Below are 20,932 nucleotides of genomic sequence, written 5' to 3'. Positions count from 1 at the left end.
CTGTGGAGAACTGCTTTTTCTTTCCAGCAGCTATGGAACCACGATAACAGGAAGCCTGTATTAGTTGATGCTACATCACGACAATGCAACTGCGTTATCTTTTGACTGCCAGGAAGATAAAACACAACACAGTAATAGGAGGTGCATATGGAATGGCTTTAGAAAAACACACACCAAACCACTAATTATTCACATTAGTAAATTTTCTCATTAGAAAAATGAAAATAGTTTTAGAGCTGCCAACTGATACATTTCATGTTTCTGAAACTCTTCGGTCCACTCTTTAAATGAAGAAGAAACAATATAATTCAGCAATTTTACTGAACACTGATCTTTTTGGTTCTTCCTTTCTTAACTTTACAAACTTTAACTGCATCTGGTGCCAAAGGGAGCTTGGAAAGGGCAGAGGAGGAGCAGGGACTTCAGGGAGCTGGCTATGATTCCTATATCCTGTGCTGGCTCAGTTCCAGTTAGAGCAGCTTAGTGGTTCCTTTAAGTTGCACCTATGACATAAGGTCCCTAGGGAACTGCCCTCTTGCAAGGGGAATTCTTTACTGGCCATTTTCAGACAAAATCTGGCTACTTTACGCCACCTAAGTGATGTTCCTAGGAATCTGGCTCACCATCATGAAGGTTTTGCACCGTATTTGAAACCACAATATCTTTCCATCTAATGCAGCAAATATTTAGGACTGATCCAAAGTCCACGGATGTCAATAAGAGTCTTCCCACTGCCTTCAACAGGTGTTGGATCGGGCCTTTAATTCCGCATTACTCAGAGCAAAAGTCAACCCTTATTTAAAAACAAACGCATATGCAGGAGAGTGCAAAGGGAAAAAACAACACCGCTACTGAGACACAGAATCTTTGTGACTTTGAACATCTTAGGAAAAAGCAGAACAATGGGATCAACCCTTGAGAGATCTCAGACTATAAAAAAGAAAATCAGTAGCAGACAGTCGAATAGAAATGCTGACTGTTATCACCTGATGTTCTTGGATTCCTAATAGCAAACTATCAAGGGTACATTTAATCTTTATTGTTCATATGTGTCAATCTTTCGTATTATGTCAAAAGAGATGTTTCATATCTTGTGGGTCAAGTTTTCATATACATGTCTATATAAGTAAAGTTTGTTGTTTTGCAGATTACAAACATGACATGGCATTCTTCTGCAAGTGCAGCCTAATTATTAGTGCAAACTGCTTGGAAGCTGTAGTACATTAACTATACATACGAAAAGCCTGTGTGGAGTAAGGCACTTAACTCATTTTTAACTATTTGAAAAAAATACCTTATGAGTAAATGTAAGATTTATAAATATGCTGCACTGCATACCAGATCATTTATTTATATTCTGTTTGTAAGTTTCTTTACTGGTATTTTGAGATTTGTTCTTATATTTTGCTGAGAATTCTATTCAGCTTTGTCTAAAATGTGCAGTGGGCCAATTTTTAAGATTAGCTACGAGATTAGATTGTGTTTATAACTGAATGTTAGACATGACCCTCTACTGTTAAGACTGCCAACAGTTTCCATTAAAACACTCTTATTTAAATCACTCACAAGTTTCTGAAACATTAACCTTTTGGCTGAAATTTTCCATATCAGGCCTCTGCGACAAAATGATTTTTTTTAATGTCTTAAAACGTTTGGCAATTTTTTCAAATAGTTTTCAGAGTACAAAAATATTCATGCAATCTTTTATGAACACTGGAAGATGGAATTTGAGTTGGAAATGGATTAATAGATTTGAATCTTCCAGTGAAAACTGGTTTATGAGACTTTGAAAATCTTGTGGCACATGCACAGTGCATTTTAAACTACAACTGAGGTAAACTATTCATACAAAGATTTTAAGCTTCTTCATTAGATCCAAATCCTGGTTCCGGCCACTGAAAATTATGACAAACTCGCATTAGCTTCAGTGGGATGATATTTTGGTGCTTACATTTGTTAAATCCTTGGAGAAGGGACTATCTTATTATTTGTATTTTTTACAGAAACAAGCAGTCTGTTGACCAGTAATGACTAATAAATAGAAATGGTGATTAGTATAAGGGGCTGAAATTTGCAAGTTGCCCACTTTTAACCTGTACAGGACAGATTACTGAAAGGAGTCCTAGGCCTCCCTACATTAAGTAGGTTTTACAGAAGCAAGTGTCCTCATATCTGGGAGAGTCCTTTCTGATTTTTATTAATGATGAGCCCTGATTGTTTAGCCAGTGGATGTTGGGAGGAAGCAGTCTACCATGTTTAGTAAAATGTTGTGCAAGGTATTAAAACTAACTTTGAAATAGTAACACTTTGTAGAATGGCCTGGGAGTATCAACAATTTAAATCCTCTCATCAAAAGAGGACCTATGTTACTCTGTTCCAGAATGCAAAACTTTCAAAAGCTGTCTACATTTTCCCACTGATGCCCTTCACATTTTGTAGCCATGGTATTCTGGCAGAGGGAAGGTTTTGCCCATGAAAGCACACTAAGCTGCAATTCTTAGATCATTATATTGTGTTGCTTTGTTACAATTAGGGATGGGATGAATCTTTGATTAATTGAGCAAATAAACCTGTTACAACTAGAGTTGACATGGCTATGGCTATTGCCATATGGTTCCTCAGACTTTGGCCCAAAGTGGCATTTCATAGCGAACAAAGTCAAGCCCTTCTGCTCCCCTTTGCTGCTTCATATTCTGCGTTGCACCACTTCCTAGCACAAGAAGCCTCATTAAACCCCCTCCAACTGCCTTGGCTCCTGCCATGATTTGTATTTATAGTCAGCATGGTATTAGTGAATCATTTATTTGGTATATAGTCAATATGTAAGAAGTGACTGTTGCATTATTATTTATAACAAAATAATGGCTAGGTGGTTAACGCTTAAAATGGTTTAAAATTAAACTCTATAAAGAATATATGTTAGTTTAGCTCCTTTCTACAATACCAGTGAATAATCCTATCACATGTGCTTGTGTGACGTAAATATTTGTTGACACATTCTTTAAAACAGTCCTACACAAGTTTCTATGTGCTTTATGTGCCTCCTGAATGAAGTCAGAAAAGGTGCTGTATATTTCAGCACATTTTGGTTACTATGCATAATTAATCTTGTTCTATTCTTTAATGTTCAAAGCCTACTTTGAACAAGGTGAACAAGTCTCTTCAACTGCACTTCTCCACTGGGAAAGGCAAAATAGATCTCTGCTCACATAACAGAGATCAGGTCCATATGGACATACTCTTGTACTGAACCTTTTAAAAAATGCAAGGAGAGGCAGAAGTGTGTGCAAAGCTGAACACCTACTTTAGTCTCCTGAAACGTATCAGTTTCATGGGCCTGGGCCATTTCTATGTGCTGATGGTCTGTATCGCCTTCAAATGATAGCTCAATGTTTGTTTGACAGTGATTTTTGGGAATAATGAAGGTATCTTCCCGATTCTGTTGGGGGTGGGGGGGGGGGATGTATGAAAGGCTTTTTTTTTTTTTTTTGAGATTTTCCATGTTTGCTGGCTGAGGTAAATGGTTGACTGATTATTGATGGCTGATGGAGTTAAATTTTTTTTTTCTGTGCTGCTGGAGGGTTACCATCAGGGTACTCACATTTGTATGGGAGTCCATTTTTAAAGTAAAATCTAAATAACTAAATATGATTTTTTAAAATCTACTTTTTCTTAAATTCAAAGAAAAAATTTTAAACATGGGAGAATTACAAATGTCTCAAAAAGAAAAGGAGTACTTGTGGCACCTTAGAGACTAACCAATTTATTTGATTAGTCTCTAAGGTGCCACAAGTACTCCTTTTCTTTTTGCAAATACAGACTAACACGGCTGTTACTCTGAAACCTTACAAATGTCTGTAACACATCTTTCATTTTCAAGCAGAAATTTCAAGTCCCTTCTGACAGACTGTGCTGTGTAAAAACATGTCACTTGCCTTATTGCCAAGTAATTATAGTACTTAAGTGTCTGTTTAATTTCGGGCTGTAGGTAGTTGAATTTTATTTTCTTCTCTTGTCTGAGTTAGAAGGATCTATGGACATGCTGCAGTTTCATGACAGAAGTACATTTGTAGACGAGTCATGTAGTGTGATCTGCACTCAACTAAAACAACTGTACATAAATTACACCATAAAATAAATATTTTAAAGACCCAATGAATAATATGTAAATTACTTGTTTCACATCACACTGAAAAGGCAAAAAAAATAACACAGTCAAAATGGTATATGAGAGGTGAAGGTGAAGCATCTGAGGAAAGTTTATACTGACCATGGATGAGGTAACAAACAGAGGAAACTGTATCAGAAATGTTGTAGAGGGAGAAATTCAAATAGAAACAGAGAAGCAATAACAAATTCTTGATTTAGTGTGGGGAATGACTGGAAATAAATCTACTTCCACAGGTTCTTAGTGATCCTAGGTTTTTTGTGAGTAGAACAGGCCGCGATGAAAGACTAATAATGATAGGGTGAAACTCTGACAAGCATAAAGGCCCATTAGTCTGTGAGCAGTGAAGAGAAGAGTTTCTGAGGAAGATCTAAATGGAAGACGTTGAAGTATCCAGACACTGAGGGCATGTCTACACTTACCGGTAGATCGGCACTGCTGCAATCGATGCAGCGAGTGTTGATTTAGCGGGTCTGGTGAAGACACGCTAAATCAATGGGCAAGCACTTGTCCCATTGAAGTTCTACGATGTAATTAAGAATTACATGTATGGACAAAGCTGGGGAGAAAACAAAGGGAAAGGTGGAGCAAGATGGATAGGATAAAGGCAGAAGGAGAAAAAGACACGAAAATACCCTTAGGGTTAAAGCAAAGGGGGTCAGAAGAGCTAGGTTGTATTTTGTACTTTTTATTAAAGACTTCCTGTATGACCTGCATGACTCTTTGTCCTGCACCTTCCCTAAATGCAAAACTTGGATAATAATATTTCCTTATTTATGTTGTAAGGCTTAACTGATATCTATAAGGTGCTTAGACACATAAAGTTATAAATACTGATAAATAAATTAGTAATTGGCTGCAATGTGATGAGAGTTTATTTTTCCTCATGGCACAAATGGAACTGTAGTGTGCCTTGTATGGCATTATGAATTAATATTTTAATAGTGCATGATAAAGGAATTTTAAGTTCATAAGTATTGATATGTTTATGGAATACCATGCAACCAGATTTCCATCTTGAGACTATTGCAATGGGATAGTAGTATATTGCCTGTAGTTTATGTAAATTGAGATTGTTGGATAAGGATAATGATATCCAAAATCCAGCCTTACCTCAATGTCACAGAAATGGCAATGCACAGGAACTGATGACATACCTGAAATGATACGACTTAAGCCCTCATCCTTCAGGATCTGACTTAACCTCATCCACCTCCACCCCTAACTGCATGGTCCATCTTATCTAGAGAGGGAAACAAATAGTATTTGCTATCTGACCCAAATAAACTAAACCAGTGACTAATAAATAGTGCCCACTCTAGAAATGTTAACAAAATGCAGCTAAAGGTAAGATGTACTAGCAGCACACCCCTTAAAACAAACACTACACATTACCAGTTAGATAAAAATATATAACCATCTATATACACACACACAAATGCATACACATATAAGTTAATGAATATACTGCTATTAAATCCAATAAATGTAGCACTCATTTGATGTAAAGAATTAATGATTTTATGGTATGGTTGAGTTATCACAATTAAAATGTCCTTCCTAGAAGGCTATTTTAAAGTTATATTGCACTAATGATTAAAGTCTCAAGGAAGATTTTGATAAAACTGAGAAGATAAGTACCATCCTTACACAGGACTAAGTGTACTACAAACATGGGTAATTAAGCCATCCAACAAGCGTCTAGGGCAGGTAAGCACTCCATTCACTTTACAGCCAGGGCTTTCCTATATCTGCTTGTATCCTGATGTGTAATGTTTGTTTAAATGGTGTGTTGACAGGGGTGTACCAGGCCGTGCAAAGGATGCTGTAGGTGTCAGGGCTATGCTTTGATAGGATTGCATGACCAGGGGCCAAGTAGTTCTCTCAATGGAGTGTTCCATAAATCACACACTTCACAGAGCCATTTTTCAATTGCCATTTTATTCACAACTATTAATTTTTATATCAGCAGTTGTGTCCTCTCCCGACTCTCTAACTTTTGTTTTTCTGCAAACAGATCTTTTTTTGTTTAAATGGTCTTTTGTAATTTCATGTATGAAGAATACGGTCAACATTCTGCATTAAGTATATCCAACTTCTGGTTATTTTATGCAACAGTTTGGGGCCCCCGCATTTGCCACTTGATTCACCGACTCCACCCCTTGACTTAAATTTTCCTGGCTGAAAGAGAGGCACTGCAGAGCATACCCCAGTGCAATGACAATATTAAAATCACTTCCCATGCACAAATTAGCAGACATTTCTTTGATTTTAAGGTTGATAAATAAAGTCCAGTCCTCTGAAGACCAGTTCACACCATCATGACTGCACTGCCTGGGGGCATCCATGACACAATCTTAAGAATCCTCAAACATCTCTCTCAGACAATGCTTAATGCTTCTGTGCACAGCAGCTTGTACAATTGCAGACAACAGTTCTAAGGTTATGGACCGGCACTGGTTCATACCAATTCCTTCCTCAAAGCTAGATAGTACATGTCTGTAGAATTAGCTCCCTCTCTCTCTTAGCATCCTGGTGAGCATCTGGTTTCAGATCTGGCAAAAGCAGGGCAGCTCTAATCCATTTGTGCCTTTAAGGCTGTCAGTGTCCAGACTCTCCAAAGCCTCTGAAGAACCACTGCTCAGCTGTTGAGAGATTTAAAATAAAAAATCATTTTAGTTTTTATAACATGCTTTAAAACCTTTATTTTTGCATCAAGAGACCTCTATCTCATGGCTTAAATTTTTTGCCCTCTGGATGGTCTTGATCCACCATCCTTTTGATTGTGAGCTAAACTCCTTAGTCAATTGATCCATGATCAATTCTTATCCCCAGCACCCACACCTTTAACTTCAACCCATTAAAACATTCTTATGTACAAGTTACCTGTGACTTGTCTCCGTACACTCTGACATTTGAACTGTAGGGTTCTCCTGTCTGGTTTCTCAGACAATGCTGGGTCCAAGGTTTGTCATCATGCTCCTCCTCTGCACTGCCCTTGTGATCATTTTCATCATCAATTTTGTGGCTCTCATGACAGGTTCTGGGGTCTCAAGCCCTGGTTGTCCGCAGGGTGTTTCCTCAGCCCCCAGCAATCTTGCCTGTGTAACGTCTCTTCATGAGCTGATTGACTATGTGCGGTGCGGGGGGTGGGGGGGAGCAAGGGCAGATTCAACGGCTTTTTAGGCTTTTTCCATCTTTAATCCACATGCCTTATCAAGCAACACAATGACTGTGCAACACTGTCTTAACCAGGCACAGCACTTAAAAAGTCCATGGTTTCCCTCCTTACATAAGGAAGACCTTCCAGTTTAGTCATGCTGGGGTGGAGCCAGGTGTCAAAAAGGGAAGAGGTAAGATTAAGACATTTGCACATTTAGTTTTATATATAAATATATACATGATTATATATATATTATCAAAACAATTCTATCTGCTCCTCTGGCAAGGACCACGTGTGTTTGTATATGGGGTGCAGGTATATAGTCGGGGGTGTTCCTGGGACTATGTGACGTGGTGCTTTATATTGTTGGCTTGTTATTCAAGGGAGAGCATGAGAGATTCACCAGTAATGAAATTACTAACATTTTTGTACGTTAATCAGTTTCAGATTAAAGGATCATGGTGCTATAGGTTTTGGGGTTTTCATAGTATTGCCCTCTTGCTAGCAGCAGTAATGTGTTTGGGATCCAGTATGTTACAGGCCCCTAGTCATCAGGCTTTGCCTTGTGTTCTAACACCCCCATGCTCTAGATTAAGTTGTTGGAACAAAAAAACCAAAGTAGGTAGGGCGAAACACTTCCCTGGTCCATGCTGTCTAATGGTTTTCTCAATTCTACAGTCCCATAACAATGTGCCTGGGTCTGTTTTAATTAACTGGATGGTTCAGATGATTGAATAGAGGCCTGGTGTCCTTGTTTACTTTGTGTCATATCTGTGCATGTACTTTATGCATGCACAATAATCTAAGCAGATTTTTCAACGATGTGTGGTGGGCTATCCTGACATTTAGTTTGGGTTCTCTGAAGTCCTGTGAATGTGTGTAAGCAGTACCAATGGGTGTCTGAAAGTGGCCTTCTGTGTTTCTCTGTGTGTGTCGGTTTAATGTTCTGTGTTGATTACCTTGTTTTCACATTGGCTCTGGGTGTGCATTTTCCTGTATATATACTGTTTTCTAAAACAATGTTGTGGATTGTAAACTGGAAAAGCCTTTCTATTAAGTAAAAAGGGCATATGCCTTAACTTTTCCACAAAGACAGCTACTAGAAGACATTAATCTTATCAAAGCTTTGTATAAAGTGTGGGGAAGGGAAGGAGAGGTCTCCCACAATATCTGTGCAGCCTTTCTACCAGTACTTCAGTCATTATCACTTATTCTCTTTGTCTTACGAAAGCTATTTTCAGGTATCTGTGTTACAGTGGAGAGCTGCAACCTCATGACACCTTCCCTGAACAGAGACGGTGAAACCAGCGGGGGCTAGTGCCCCCACAATGGACATACTGGGGAGAGCAGATCTATGTTTCTCCCCACCCCCCCCCAATGTTTTCTGCCCACACATCTCATGGAGGCAAGAGCAGAGCAGGACCCAGCTATGTTCCACCCCTGTGGAGGAGGGACTGGAGTGGCCACTAGTCCATGGCACAAGAGAGCAGGACGGTAACCAGATAGGACTCCCCAGCCCAGCCTGGACCTATCATCCAGCCATCATGAGTCCTGGTAGAGACACCGAACCTGGGTGAGGGGCACAAAGAGCATGTGCACCAGCTACCAGGGTGGAGGACAACACCTGGATTGGAGGGCAGGAGAGCACAAGGACACCAGCCACTAGGGTGGAGGATGGGACTGGGCACCAGCACCTGGGTGGAAGCATTGCTGCACAGCGCACCACCTGCCATAGAAATGGTGGTATGAACTAATGAGATGCCCCTTCCCAGCCTGGTGCCACCTGTCATCCCCTGCAGCCCCCCATCTCTTGATTAGAATTACTTGATTAGAATTAGATTTAGTATCACTTTAGTTGCAAAAACACAGAACCAACATAAAAGAATTAAGAGAAATGGAGGGACTTATTTGCCTATATTAGATTAACAATTGAGGAAAGATGGGCCAAATAAGATGAACCAATTTTTAAAAATTACTGACAGAACTTATACAAAAATACAAGCTCCAGTAGGCTTCAAAACTACAGTTCCACTGTATTCCCTTACTAATTGTGTTTGCTCCCTCTTAATACTAATGCAAGAATATCAACAATTCTTTTACCTTTAAATAAAAAGCTTAATATTTGCTTTTTAAGAACAAATGTGTAAGGAAACTATACAACTGATATTACAATTATTAGGTATCATTATAAATACCTAGCTATTTTACAATTTTCTCTCCAATTAGGCATAAGGGAAAACAAGTTGCTGTGTTTTTAGTCAACGCTTAGATTTACAGACTATTTCCCCCTCATTTAACCACTCTCTTTGCACACATTTTAGAACACCTGTCTTGCTCTCTTTCTATGTTTTAGCTTTTCTTATACTTTTCCTGGGTTTTGGTGAAGTTCTTTTTTATTCCTAGGGGTGGCGATACCATTTAAGGCACTGGCTTAGGCAACTGGGGACATATAATAAATCCTATTGGTGCTTATCGCAAGGTGATACTGGGATAATAGGGTGCTAGGATCAGGGTCCTCTATAATTATGCAAGTGGGAAAACATGTTATTGTGTTTAGTTAACACTTAGATTTACAAACATCTAGTTCCTTTAACAGGTCTCTTTATACATATTTTAAAACAGCTGTCTTTCTTTTTACATTTTAGTAATTCCCATGCTTTTAGCTGTATTTAATCATTCTAGGGGTGGCTCTACTTCTCAAGCTTCTGGCTTAGGGGTTCTCGGCCACGTACTAAATCATACTGGTTTCCTGCCCTAAGCGAGGATGGACTAGGGGAGGCCAGAGGCTTGGGTCAGGACCCTCTCTAATTAAAATGTACTGGGGCTCTTTAGTTCACATTAGATCATTTTTCCTGTAACACATCTCACTGCATATATTTAAAAACATCTCTCTCCCTTGCATTTTGGCTTTAGTTCTTTATAATTTCTAGGGGTCGTACTACTTATCAGGCCCTGGTTTAGGGGTCTGGGCCATAGATTTTTTTTTTTTTGTCTCCCTCCGTAGGTAAGGTGAGCTTTGAGGAAAGCAGAGGGATATGGGTAAGGCTCCCCTCCAACTGCAATATTTGGGAGTTGTTGGGGTTTTTTTTGGTTCTTAGATTTGCATATATCCACTTCTTTTATGTGTCTCTTTGTATGTATAGCTTTAAGCATCTCTTTCTGTTTACGAGTTAGATTTTTCACAATCTTAGCTATGTTTCTTTACAATTTCTAGTGGTGGCACTACTTATTAGTCATTGGTTTCAGGTATCTGGGCCATACATCAAATTCTATTGGTTTCCTTCCCTAGATAAAGCTGGGATCAGAGGGTGGAAGAGGTTAGGTCAGACCACGGAAGGGTAAAGATTTAGGTATTAACATCCTTTTCGGTACATCACCATTTCCTGTGACACTGAGGTTTGGTGGGACTTCCAGAAATAATCATCTTTATCTCATTTATCAATCTCTTATTCATCTGGGGCAATACACAACTGGGGATAATAAAAATGTTTTATAATTTAAAATAAAAATGGAACCCTATTTGTTATAAAACTGAATTGTACATACACACACCATCAGGAACCATACATCTTTTAATAAATAAAATGAGTGCAATTATGACTGATGAATGATAAAGTTGACCTGACAGAACATAACATAATAATTAATACTTTATAATTTGCTCATTACTTTGTTACACTTTAATTATTGATGCAGACAGCTAGAGATACATATACACAAACACTATGTATATTTTTTCATAGAATGATGTAAAAACAGCTCCCAAAATCTGCCAAGGTTATTAAGCTGCTGCAGATAAAAGCCTTCTGCAACAACAAATACTATTCAGCTGTATTTAAAATGTATGGCTGCCTTACTGTTTTCTTGAAGTATGTCCTGGTGGAATCCTATCTCTTCTAATGTTTTGGAGAAGTCTGAGGTGGCGCCTGTACAATCTGATTTCTGTTACAAATACACACCAAATCTGATTTCTGTTACATTAAGGACTTCTCTGGTAAAATATATGGAGCAAGGAATGAAATAAGCTATAGTTTAACAATTGGGTCTTCAAGCTTGCTTCCTTTAATAGCTGACCACTAATATTAAAGAATATTGGATCAAAGTACAATTTTAATTGAATATATATGAGATGATATAGTGGCAGAGTTAAGCCACAGGTTAGATACTAAAAAATAAAATTGATTTGTATTCTTTTACTGGAAATATTTGTAATATGAAACTACTATAAAATATACTCATTTTAATGCATATTCAGTACAGGACAAAGCAAATTGCTGTCAGTGGCTTATATTCAAACTCCATTCATCAAACAGAATGCTTAACTCATTGGTTTGCTGTTGCAGGGATATAAAATAAAACATGAATGAATACCATTCTCCTTAACAGTGGTGATATGTTGATGTGGATTATGCAATCATTTCTAATAGCTCTTTGTGATGTTGTCCATCAGATAATAATTGTCAATGTCAAGATTTAGAACAAAACAAAAAACAATGGCTTGACTCTGAGAAGTAAAAAAAAATGCCTACAGTATTTTGAAATTATTCTATTATACATGAACATGTATAAGGGGCCACATTTTCAAAACATGGTCTTTAACTGTGTGCATGTCATTCTGTTTCTGCAGAGTGCATTGCTGCTTGTAATTAAATCAACAGAGTTGGGTGGGGAGTAGAAATTCCATTTTGCAGACTATTTCTTTCCAATTCAGAACAAACCAAAAAAAAAAAAATCTGAAATTCTATACAAATGAAAATTTAAAAAAAAATTAATTTCAGTGCAGTTGAAACATTTCTGACTGACCAAATCAAAGTGTTTAGTTTCAATTTGACTCTTTATGTGATGTAATTTTTTAAAGGCCATTTTAGAAAAATCAAAAAGCTTCATTCTAAAAATATTGAAATGGGATGTTTCAACACTGTTGTAATTTATTCCCTTGTTTTTTACTCCAAAACAAAATTCTGGGAAAATTAACATAATTTTATGAAACATTACAATTTTGACAGAACTACATTTTCCAACTGAAAACTGCTAATTTTTTCTAACCAGCTGTAGAAATAAATGAGAGTTTGCTCTTGATTTCCATGGAAGCACGATCAGGGCCAAAATTCTGAATACACCCGGAAAAAACATCATCTTCTTCTATACTTTTTCACTTTGACTTTATTTTCCCTGATGGATTCTAAAACAATTTCTATGTGCATAATCTTTAAACATGCTTCCTACCTCTGATTTCTCCACTCTTTGCGCAGCCTCACATTTCCAGCTGCTTTTCTTCTTGGACATCTTACCATTATCTAGGCTCAATTTCTCTAAAATGGAATTTATCTTTTCCCCTAATTCCTCTTCTCTGCATTTCTCCTCTATTAGCATTGACAACTTTACCATCCTGGTAACTTTACTATCCTTCCTATCCCAAGGTTTCTCAACCTCAGTGTAATCCCTGGCTCTCCTATCATCTCCTTCCCCATACTTACTTTTGAAGTAGAACCAAAATTCACTGTTTTCTCACTGTCCTAAGTACTGAAGTCCTATTCCATGCCTTTGTCTTTCATCTTGAATATGGTACCCTTCTATTCTCATCTCTCCTGTTCATCCTATATTTAGTGTCATGTTCCTCTCCCACCACTCTAACCCTATTTTCCTAATTTTGATTCTGATCATTGACTTGATGTCTCCCAATAAATTCAATCTCACCAACTTCATTTCCAAGGCCCTGAATAATCTTGCCCCCACCTAGTGTTGTTCTCATTTCCCCATCTGAAGTCTTGCTCCTTGTCTTATCTCATTGTTCTGATCAGTCAGTTCCCATCCTGGCATGGGAGAGGGGAAAAGGGCACAAGGAGAGAGCATGCCTTCCCTGCTCCTCTTTACCCGCCTTCCCCAAGGGCCAGGGAGAATCAGAGCCCCAGCAATTACAGGAATACAGGGACTGTGCCCCAAGACCCTAAGGTCTGGTCCACAAGTCCATTGCTACAGACATTTATCATTGTACCTCCTTCCTCTCCCAAAGTCTCCATTGCTCAGAGCCTCTGCAGCTACTCACTATCACCATTCACCTGCTGAGTAACCAGTGGAAGTGACATCTGCTCTCTGAGAGAACCAAAAGGCTTTGAGGTGACTGAACCAGACAGTTTTGAAGAGCAAAGCAGCGTAAATATTCAGGACTTTAGGGCCCTTCCCCAGCATGAGAACAAGCAACAACGTCTGGAATAGAGAAAAGCGTGGAAGACAGGAACATACTGTATGGACTGGGAGTGGAGATGGCCTCTGGAGAAAGCTAGGAATAAGAGGCAAAATGGAGGACTGGAAGCAGGAGGAAGGAAGGTGAGATTACAGGGACATGGGACTGGGAAAAGAGGAACTGTTTGCTGGGGATGAGCGAGAGCCCAGATGCAAGATAAAGAATGGAGAAAGAGGAGAGGAGGGACCCAGAAGCCAGTCCATCTGGAATGCCAGAGATGATAACAGCTGGCTCAGGAGTTGCATTGGTTTGGATGGACATTTCAAGAGTGGTTAGGGTCAGGGAATGACAAGGGGACCGTTTTGACATTGTGGTTAGGGGGTCCTGTGCACTACACACTGTTAATCTCCTGTTCACAGGGATGTTGGGAGGCTTAACGCATCATTTCATTTGGTAAATTTTGTGATACCCTTGGGTGAAAAGAAAAGGAATACTTGTGGCACCTTAGAGATTAACAAATTTATTTGAGCATAAGCTTTCGTGAGCTACAGCTCACTTCATCGGACGCATGCAGTGGAAAATACAGTGGGGAGATTTTATATACACAGAGAACATGAAACAATAGGTGTTGCCATACACACTGGAACAAGAGTGATCAGGTAAGGTGAGCTATTACCAGCAGGAGAGCGGGGCGGGGGGGGGGGGGGGAAGGGAACCTTTTATAGTGATAATCAAGGTGGGCCATTTCCAGCAGTTGACAAGAACGTGTGAGGAACAGTGGGGGGGGGGGGAATAAACATGGGGAAATAGTTTTATTTTGTGTAATGACACATCCACTCCCAGTCTCTATTCAAGCCTAAGTTAATTGTATCCAGTTTGCAAATTAATTCCAATTCAGCAGTCTCACGTTGGAGTCTGTTTTTGAAGTTTTACTGTTGAAGAATTGCCACTTTTAGGTCTGTAATCGAGTGCCCAAAGAGATTGAAGTGTTCTACGACTTTTTGAATGTTATAATTCTTGACATCTGATTCGTGTCCATTTATTCTTTTACGTAGACACTGTCCAGTTTGGCCAATGTACATGGCAGAGGGGCATTGCTGGCACATGATGCCATTATCACATTGGTAGATGTGCGGGTGAACGAGCCTCTGATAGTGTGGCTGATGTGATTAGGCCCTATGATGGTGTCCCTGAATAGATATGTGAACACAGTTGGCAACGGGCTTTGTTGCAAGGATAGGTTCCCTGGGTTAGTGTTTTTGTTGTGTGGTGTGTGGTTGCTGGTGAGTATTTGCTTCAGGTTGGGGGGCAGTCTGTAAGCAAGGACTGGCCTGTCTCCCAAGATCTGTGAGAGTGATGGGTCGTCCTTCAAGATAGGTTGTAGATCCTTGATGATGCATTGGAGAGGTTTTAGTTGGGGGCTGAAGGTGATGGCTAGTAGCGTTCTGTTATTTTCTTTGTTGGGCCTATCCTGTAGTAGGTAACTTCTGGGTACTTTTCTGGCTCTGTCAATCTATTTCTTCACATCAGCAGGTGGGTATTGTAGTTGTAAGAACACTTGATAGAGATCTTGTAGGTGTTTGTCTCTGTCTGCGGGATTGGAGCAAATGCGGTTGTATCGTAGAGCTTGGCTGTAGACAATGGATCGTGTGGTGTGGTCTGGATGAAAGCTGGAGGCATGCAGGTAGGAATAGCGGTCAGTAGGTTTCCAGTATAGGGTGGTATTTATGTGACCATCGATTATTAGCACTGTAGTGTTCAGGAAGTGGATCTCTTGTGTGGACTGGTCCAGGCTGAGGTTGATGGTGGGATGGAAATTGTTGAAATCATGGTGGAATTCCTCAAGGGCTTCTTTTCCATGAGTCCAGATGATGAAGATGTCATCAATGTAGCGCAAGTAGAGTAGGGGCATTAAGGGACGAGAGCTGAGGAAGCGTTGTTCTAAGTCAGCCATACAAATGTTGGCATACTGTAGGGCCATGCGGGAACCCATAGCAGTGCCGCTGATTTGAAGGTATACATTGTCCCCAAATGTGAAATAGTTATGGGTGAGGACAAAGTCACAAAGTTCAGCCACCAGGTTTGCCGTGACATTATCGGGGATACTGTTCCTGACGGCTTGTAGTCCACCTTTGTGTGGAATGTTGGTGTAGAGGGCTTCTACATCCATAGTGGCCAGGGTGGTGTTTTCAGGAAGATCACCGATGGAGTGCAGTTTCCTCAGGAAGTCAGTGGTGTCTCGAAGATAGCTGGGAGTGCTGGTAGCGTAGGGCCTGAGGAGGGAGTCTACTTAGCCAGACAATCCTGCTGTCAGGGTGCCAATGCCTGAGATGATGGGGCGTCCAAGATTCCCAGGTTTATGGATCTTGGGTAGCCGACAGAATATCCCAGGTCGGGGTTCCAGGGGTATGTATGTGTGGATTTGTTCTTGTGCTTTTTCAGGGAGTTTCTTGAGCAGATGGTGTAGTTTCTTTTGGTAACCCTCAGTGGGATCAGAGGGTAATGGCTTGTAGAAAGTGGTGTTGGAGAGCTGTCTAGCAGCCTCTTGTTCATATTCCGACCTATTCATGATGACGACAGTACCTCCTTTGTCAGCCTTTTTGATTATGATGTCAGAGTTGTTTCTGAGGCTGTGGATGGCATTGTGTTCTGCATGGCTGAGGTTATGGAGCAAGTGATGCTGCTTTTCCACAATTTCAGCCCGTGCACGTCGGCAGAAACACTCTATGTAGAAGTCCAGTCTGTTGTTTCGACCTTCAGGAGCAGTCCACCCAGAATCCTTCTTTTTGTACTGTTGGTAGGAAGGTCTCTGTGGGTTAGTATGTTGTTCAGAGGTGTGTTGGAAATATTTCTTGAGTCGGAGATGTCGAAAATAGGATTCTAGGTCACCACAGAACTGTATCATGTTCGTGGGGGTGGGGGGGGGCAGAAGGAGAGGCCCCGAGATAGGACAGATTCTTCTGCTGGGCTAAGAGTATAGTTGGATAGATTAACAATATTGCTGGGTGGGTTAAGGGAACCACTGTTGTGGCCCCTTGTGGCATGTAGTAGTTTAGATAGTTTAGTGTCCTTTTTCTTTTGTAGAGAAGCAAAGCGTGTGTTGTAAATGGCTTGTCTAGTTTTTGTAAAGTCCAGCCACGAGGAAGTTTGTGTGGAAGGTTGTTTTTTTATGAGAGTATCCAGTTTTGAGAGCTCATTTTTAATCTTTCCCTGTTTGCTGTAGAGGATGTTGATCAGGTGGTTCCACAGTTTTTTTGAGAGTGTGTGGCACAAGCTGTCAGCATAGTCTGTGTGGTATGTAGATTGTAATGGATATTTTACCTTCAGTCCTTTTGGTATGATGTCCATCTGTTTGCATTTGGAAAGGAAGATGATGTCTGTCTGTATCTGTACGAGTTTTTTTCATGAAGTTGACAGATTTCCACTCCATACGGCTAAATTCAGTGCCTTGCATAATGACAGGCTTCAGAGTAGCAGCCATGTCAGTCTGTATCCGCAAAAAGAAAAGGAGTACTTGTGGCACCTTAGAGACTAACAAACTTATTTGAGCATAAGCTTTCGAGAGCTACAGCTCACTTCATCGGATGCATGCAGTGGGTAAAAGGAGCTCTAGAAATGCAAAGAATTATTCATATTATCATCATTTATTTATTTATTTTACAACACACACCTGCTCTTGGCAGTGTTGCACCAATTCATATTTCAGCATTATATAATGAGGAGTCTTTTGCTTTGACAAGAACCAGACTTTTTGCTCTGTGCATTCTGTAAACAGCATTTTGACACAAAGCAGCACCCACCCCATTGAGTAAGGCTGGGGAGACACTTGGGTTAATGAAGAATGGGCTTTAGCACTGCCTCAGTGCTATTCATTCATGCTGCTGCTCATAAAGCTGTTGCCTCCACATTCTCATCTGCCTTTCTCAATGCACACACCTGGGAGATGGGATGACAATATACTGTAGATCTTCATATGCCAACATGAAGATAATCAATCTCAATTCTCTTGAAAAATGGAACTACTTTGAGAAAGGAGCAATGAGGACTAATAGTTGCTCTAAGGCAATGAAATCTTTAAAGCTGTTTCTATAGGACATAGCTTGGGCCTTGCAGAAATATTTACATATAAAAAGGCAAAAAGTGAAATTTGTCTTCTTGTCAGTTTCACAAATAGGAAAAACAAGAACAAAACACAAACCCTTCTCTCGTTGCTTGCTGTTCCTTTAGAAACTTTATCAGAACTGAAAAGCACTCGTCAGTCCCATTTTAGTCTCTACCAGCCATTTGTTTTCTTTTTATTCTTTTGTGCGATTTAAATATGTTCTAAAGAGTAAGCATCTCATACTGATGATCCTCAAAAGCCTATGTTTTGGGGGGACATGGACTCTTAGTACCTTTGCTTTTACTGGTTTATCTTTTCTACTGTATTTCAATCCAAAGTTCTGCAGTCTGTAAGACTTCCTCCTTTCCTCTCCCACTTACTTATCCCATCCTATTGCTCCTACTTTCTTCATATCAGAAAATGGTTCAAAATCCTATCTTTGAGATTTTGGCAATGACCAATTTGCTGATTAAGTTTAACATTAGCAGACAAGTGATGTTTTGCACATGCCTACATTGCCATGTTTCATGTACAATTCCCTCTTCTTCCCACTATTTCTTGGGTCTTTCAGTGTCTGTCCTGCCCACTATCTCTCCTCTTGAATCTCGTCTCATTCTCTCCTTAGCGCAAGTCATCGTCTAATTTTTCTCCCTCCTCATTGACTTTATCATTGCTTGTACAAATGGTCAGCAGGCAAATGACTGGAAAATAGCACAAGTTGCAGAGAGAGTGGCACTGATAGCTGTCTCTTTCTTTGTCTATTTCAAATGCTCTATCATGCAATAGCTGCACACCAGTACGCTCACGACAGCCCAGATTTTGGTCAATGTACATCTTTTTGCTGAGTCTGGAACTCAGCCAACACAGAGAAAAGGATTCAGGAAAAGTATATTGCTTATGGAATGAGCACAGACCAGGACCCAGACTTGGAACAATCAGCCTCAAGGGCAAATGTGTGTGTGTGGGGGGTTATCTAAACGTGGGGGAGTGTGGTGCAGATGCTGCATCTAAGGATAGCTTGATTCCTGAGAGAAGAATGTTCAAATATCATCAGAGTTTAGCGTTCTGCAAGAATACTTTACCCATCCATACACATTACATTAATACAAATAACAATATGCAGATGATACCCTCAGCAAATCAACAGAACAAGGCCAAGTTCTGATTTAAAACCCATGCAATCCCAGTGAAGTTAATGGGCACAAATAGGGCTTAAGTCAGAGCAGAATTTGAACCTGGGTATTAAAAAAACAACAAAAAGCCACAGAGGGGTATTTGGCCAAATGTGAACAGATACCTGGCTGACAACCAGAAGGATCTTCAATAAAGAATTCCACAGCCACCCCTCCACCCCACACACTATCCGCACCTTCTTAATCAGGCAGCAAGACTTCACAGGGGGTAGCGGGGATTCATCTGCTACAGATAAAGACCTTGTCAGAGAATGGCTTTCCCAGGGAGGAGTGCATAAAGTATATCATAAATGGTTTCCACAACCGGACAGGTTTCCTTCTGAAAAACACAGCAGGCAGTAGAAGTCTGTTCTCAGACCTTCTGCTGCAGAAGGCCACTGAACTTTTCTGTTGAATAGAAGCTTTTATGTGGTGCTTTTCATTGATATACCATTACTGTCTGAATATGATTCTCTGTTTTAAGAAAACATATTGCTATATTAGTATATTGTGTAGATGAAAGTCTTTGAAGATTATTTATGTAATAAAGATGATTATTTACAAGGTTTGTGTATCTGTTTAATTTTTATTAAACAGCAGTTTAAGCAACTTTAAAATTCAAAACCACTATTAATTTCATAATGATATGTTTACCCGCAAACTCTTCATTTCACCAAGGACCAATTTTTCTATCTAAGGCCAGGGGGGAGGGAGGCGGGAAGAGATTCAAACCACATGCAAACAATGTTATAGCAAACAGCTTTTAAATACATTTGAAAGCTTGAACCATTAACACTTTCTTAAATCAGGAATTTCAGACTACAAAAGCAGAAATTATTGCAAGCTAACCTTTATAGTGTGATTTATATGCATTTTTGCATATTTAAAGCATTCACTAACTATTAAATTATAGCCTTCTCTGCCACAGAGACATAGAGTAAAATGAAGTCAGTCAATAATAATGTTAAATTTTTAGGAATAAAGCCCATACTACCATTTAACATCACACTGCACTTCTTCAATATTTGCATCATTTCATCAATTATTAACATTTTTTAGAACAACATGACATATCTATCTGTTTATATCAGTCCCCCCCATTGCTGAATACCCCACAATACTGAATACCCCACAATCTTTAATGTATCTACCATCATAATACTCCTGTGAGGTAGAGAATTACTATTATCCCATTTTACAGATGGGGAATGGAGTCACAAAGGCTACAAGACTTACCCATGGCCTCACAGGAGAAACGCTAAACTATCTGACAACTTTTTAGAGCTATTACCCTTGACTGACCTGGCAGAGCAATACAGTACCACAGTGGAGATCTGCTTGAGAAATGACTCTAGGATTCTTTCACTTCATTTAGGAAAGAGGCTAGAAGGCTTAAAACTAAAAATACATCTTTGGTTACAGAAGTCTGAGACATGTAAGAAAACTTATGAGAAGACCCCTGCTTTACTAAAGGACTGAGCCAAAGCCCATCAAAATCAGTGGAAAGATTCCAGCTAATTTCAACAGGTTTTGGATCAGGCCCCAACTGAATAACATAAGAAAGTGTTATCCCTGTTTTCATGTTCTTTTCTCATGGCCATTTAGGGATGGAGAGTCCTTTTGATAAGGCAACAACAACACATACACACACACACACACTCAAAACCTATTGGGTTCTGGCAGAGAAAAAGACCAGCTATCTCCTTCCCTGGGGTGCATTACTGGAATCACTTCTTTTATTAATTCTTCAGAATTATTTTTCAAAACAATATGTTACATGCCTTCTTTGCCCAAGCAACAAATAACTGTGCCTGCATTTAATTGCAGGCAAAAGTGATGACATTTCTAATTAATTAATAAGTGTAATAAATAGCTAGATGTCTAAATGTTATCATTTGTATCCACAAAGTTCAGGAGACAAATCTTTCAGCCTATATAATAAACTATAATTTTAAAAGATAATACGAACCTCTGTTCAAATCCTAAACTCATATATTAGCCTTTAAAAAAAAGGCTCAACTGACTTTAGTGAGCGTCTGCTGAGTAAAAACAGGTTAAATATTTCAGGATTTGGACCTTTGTTGTTAATCACAATAAACCAAAAACACAATACAATGATTGTGGCAGCTAAGACTCATATACT

At 39.5% G+C, this 20,932-nt stretch overlaps 1 protein-coding gene across 8 annotated transcripts in view; it reads right to left on the bottom strand.

Annotated features, from left to right (window-relative positions):
- Positions 1-20,932, bottom strand: part of WDR72 (WD repeat domain 72) — a 218,622-nt gene that overhangs the window by 84,543 nt on the left and 113,147 nt on the right. The window contains exons 19-20 of one of the 8 annotated variants that reach the window (XR_012153995.1): positions 7,055-7,488; positions 6,112-6,813 (exon numbers count right to left, since the gene is read on the bottom strand). The exons of 4 other annotated variants lie outside the window; for them this stretch is intronic. Coding sequence is in view for 3 of the 4 variants with exons in the window: in XM_073303834.1 (XP_073159935.1) it covers positions 6,770-6,813 (44 nt within the window). In the remaining variant the exon portion in view is untranslated. Of the gene's footprint in view, positions 1-53; positions 106-6,111; positions 6,814-6,842; positions 7,489-20,932 lie in introns of those variants that run through there. 3 more of the 8 variants (XM_073303836.1, XM_073303834.1, XM_073303837.1) reach the window with 3 other exon arrangements.

The sequence above is a fragment of the Lepidochelys kempii genome, chromosome 10 (assembly GCF_965140265.1).
Source record: "Lepidochelys kempii isolate rLepKem1 chromosome 10, rLepKem1.hap2, whole genome shotgun sequence".
Lineage (NCBI taxonomy): Eukaryota > Metazoa > Chordata > Testudines > Cheloniidae > Lepidochelys > Lepidochelys kempii.
This window is presented reverse-complemented; position numbering and strand designations above follow the sequence as displayed.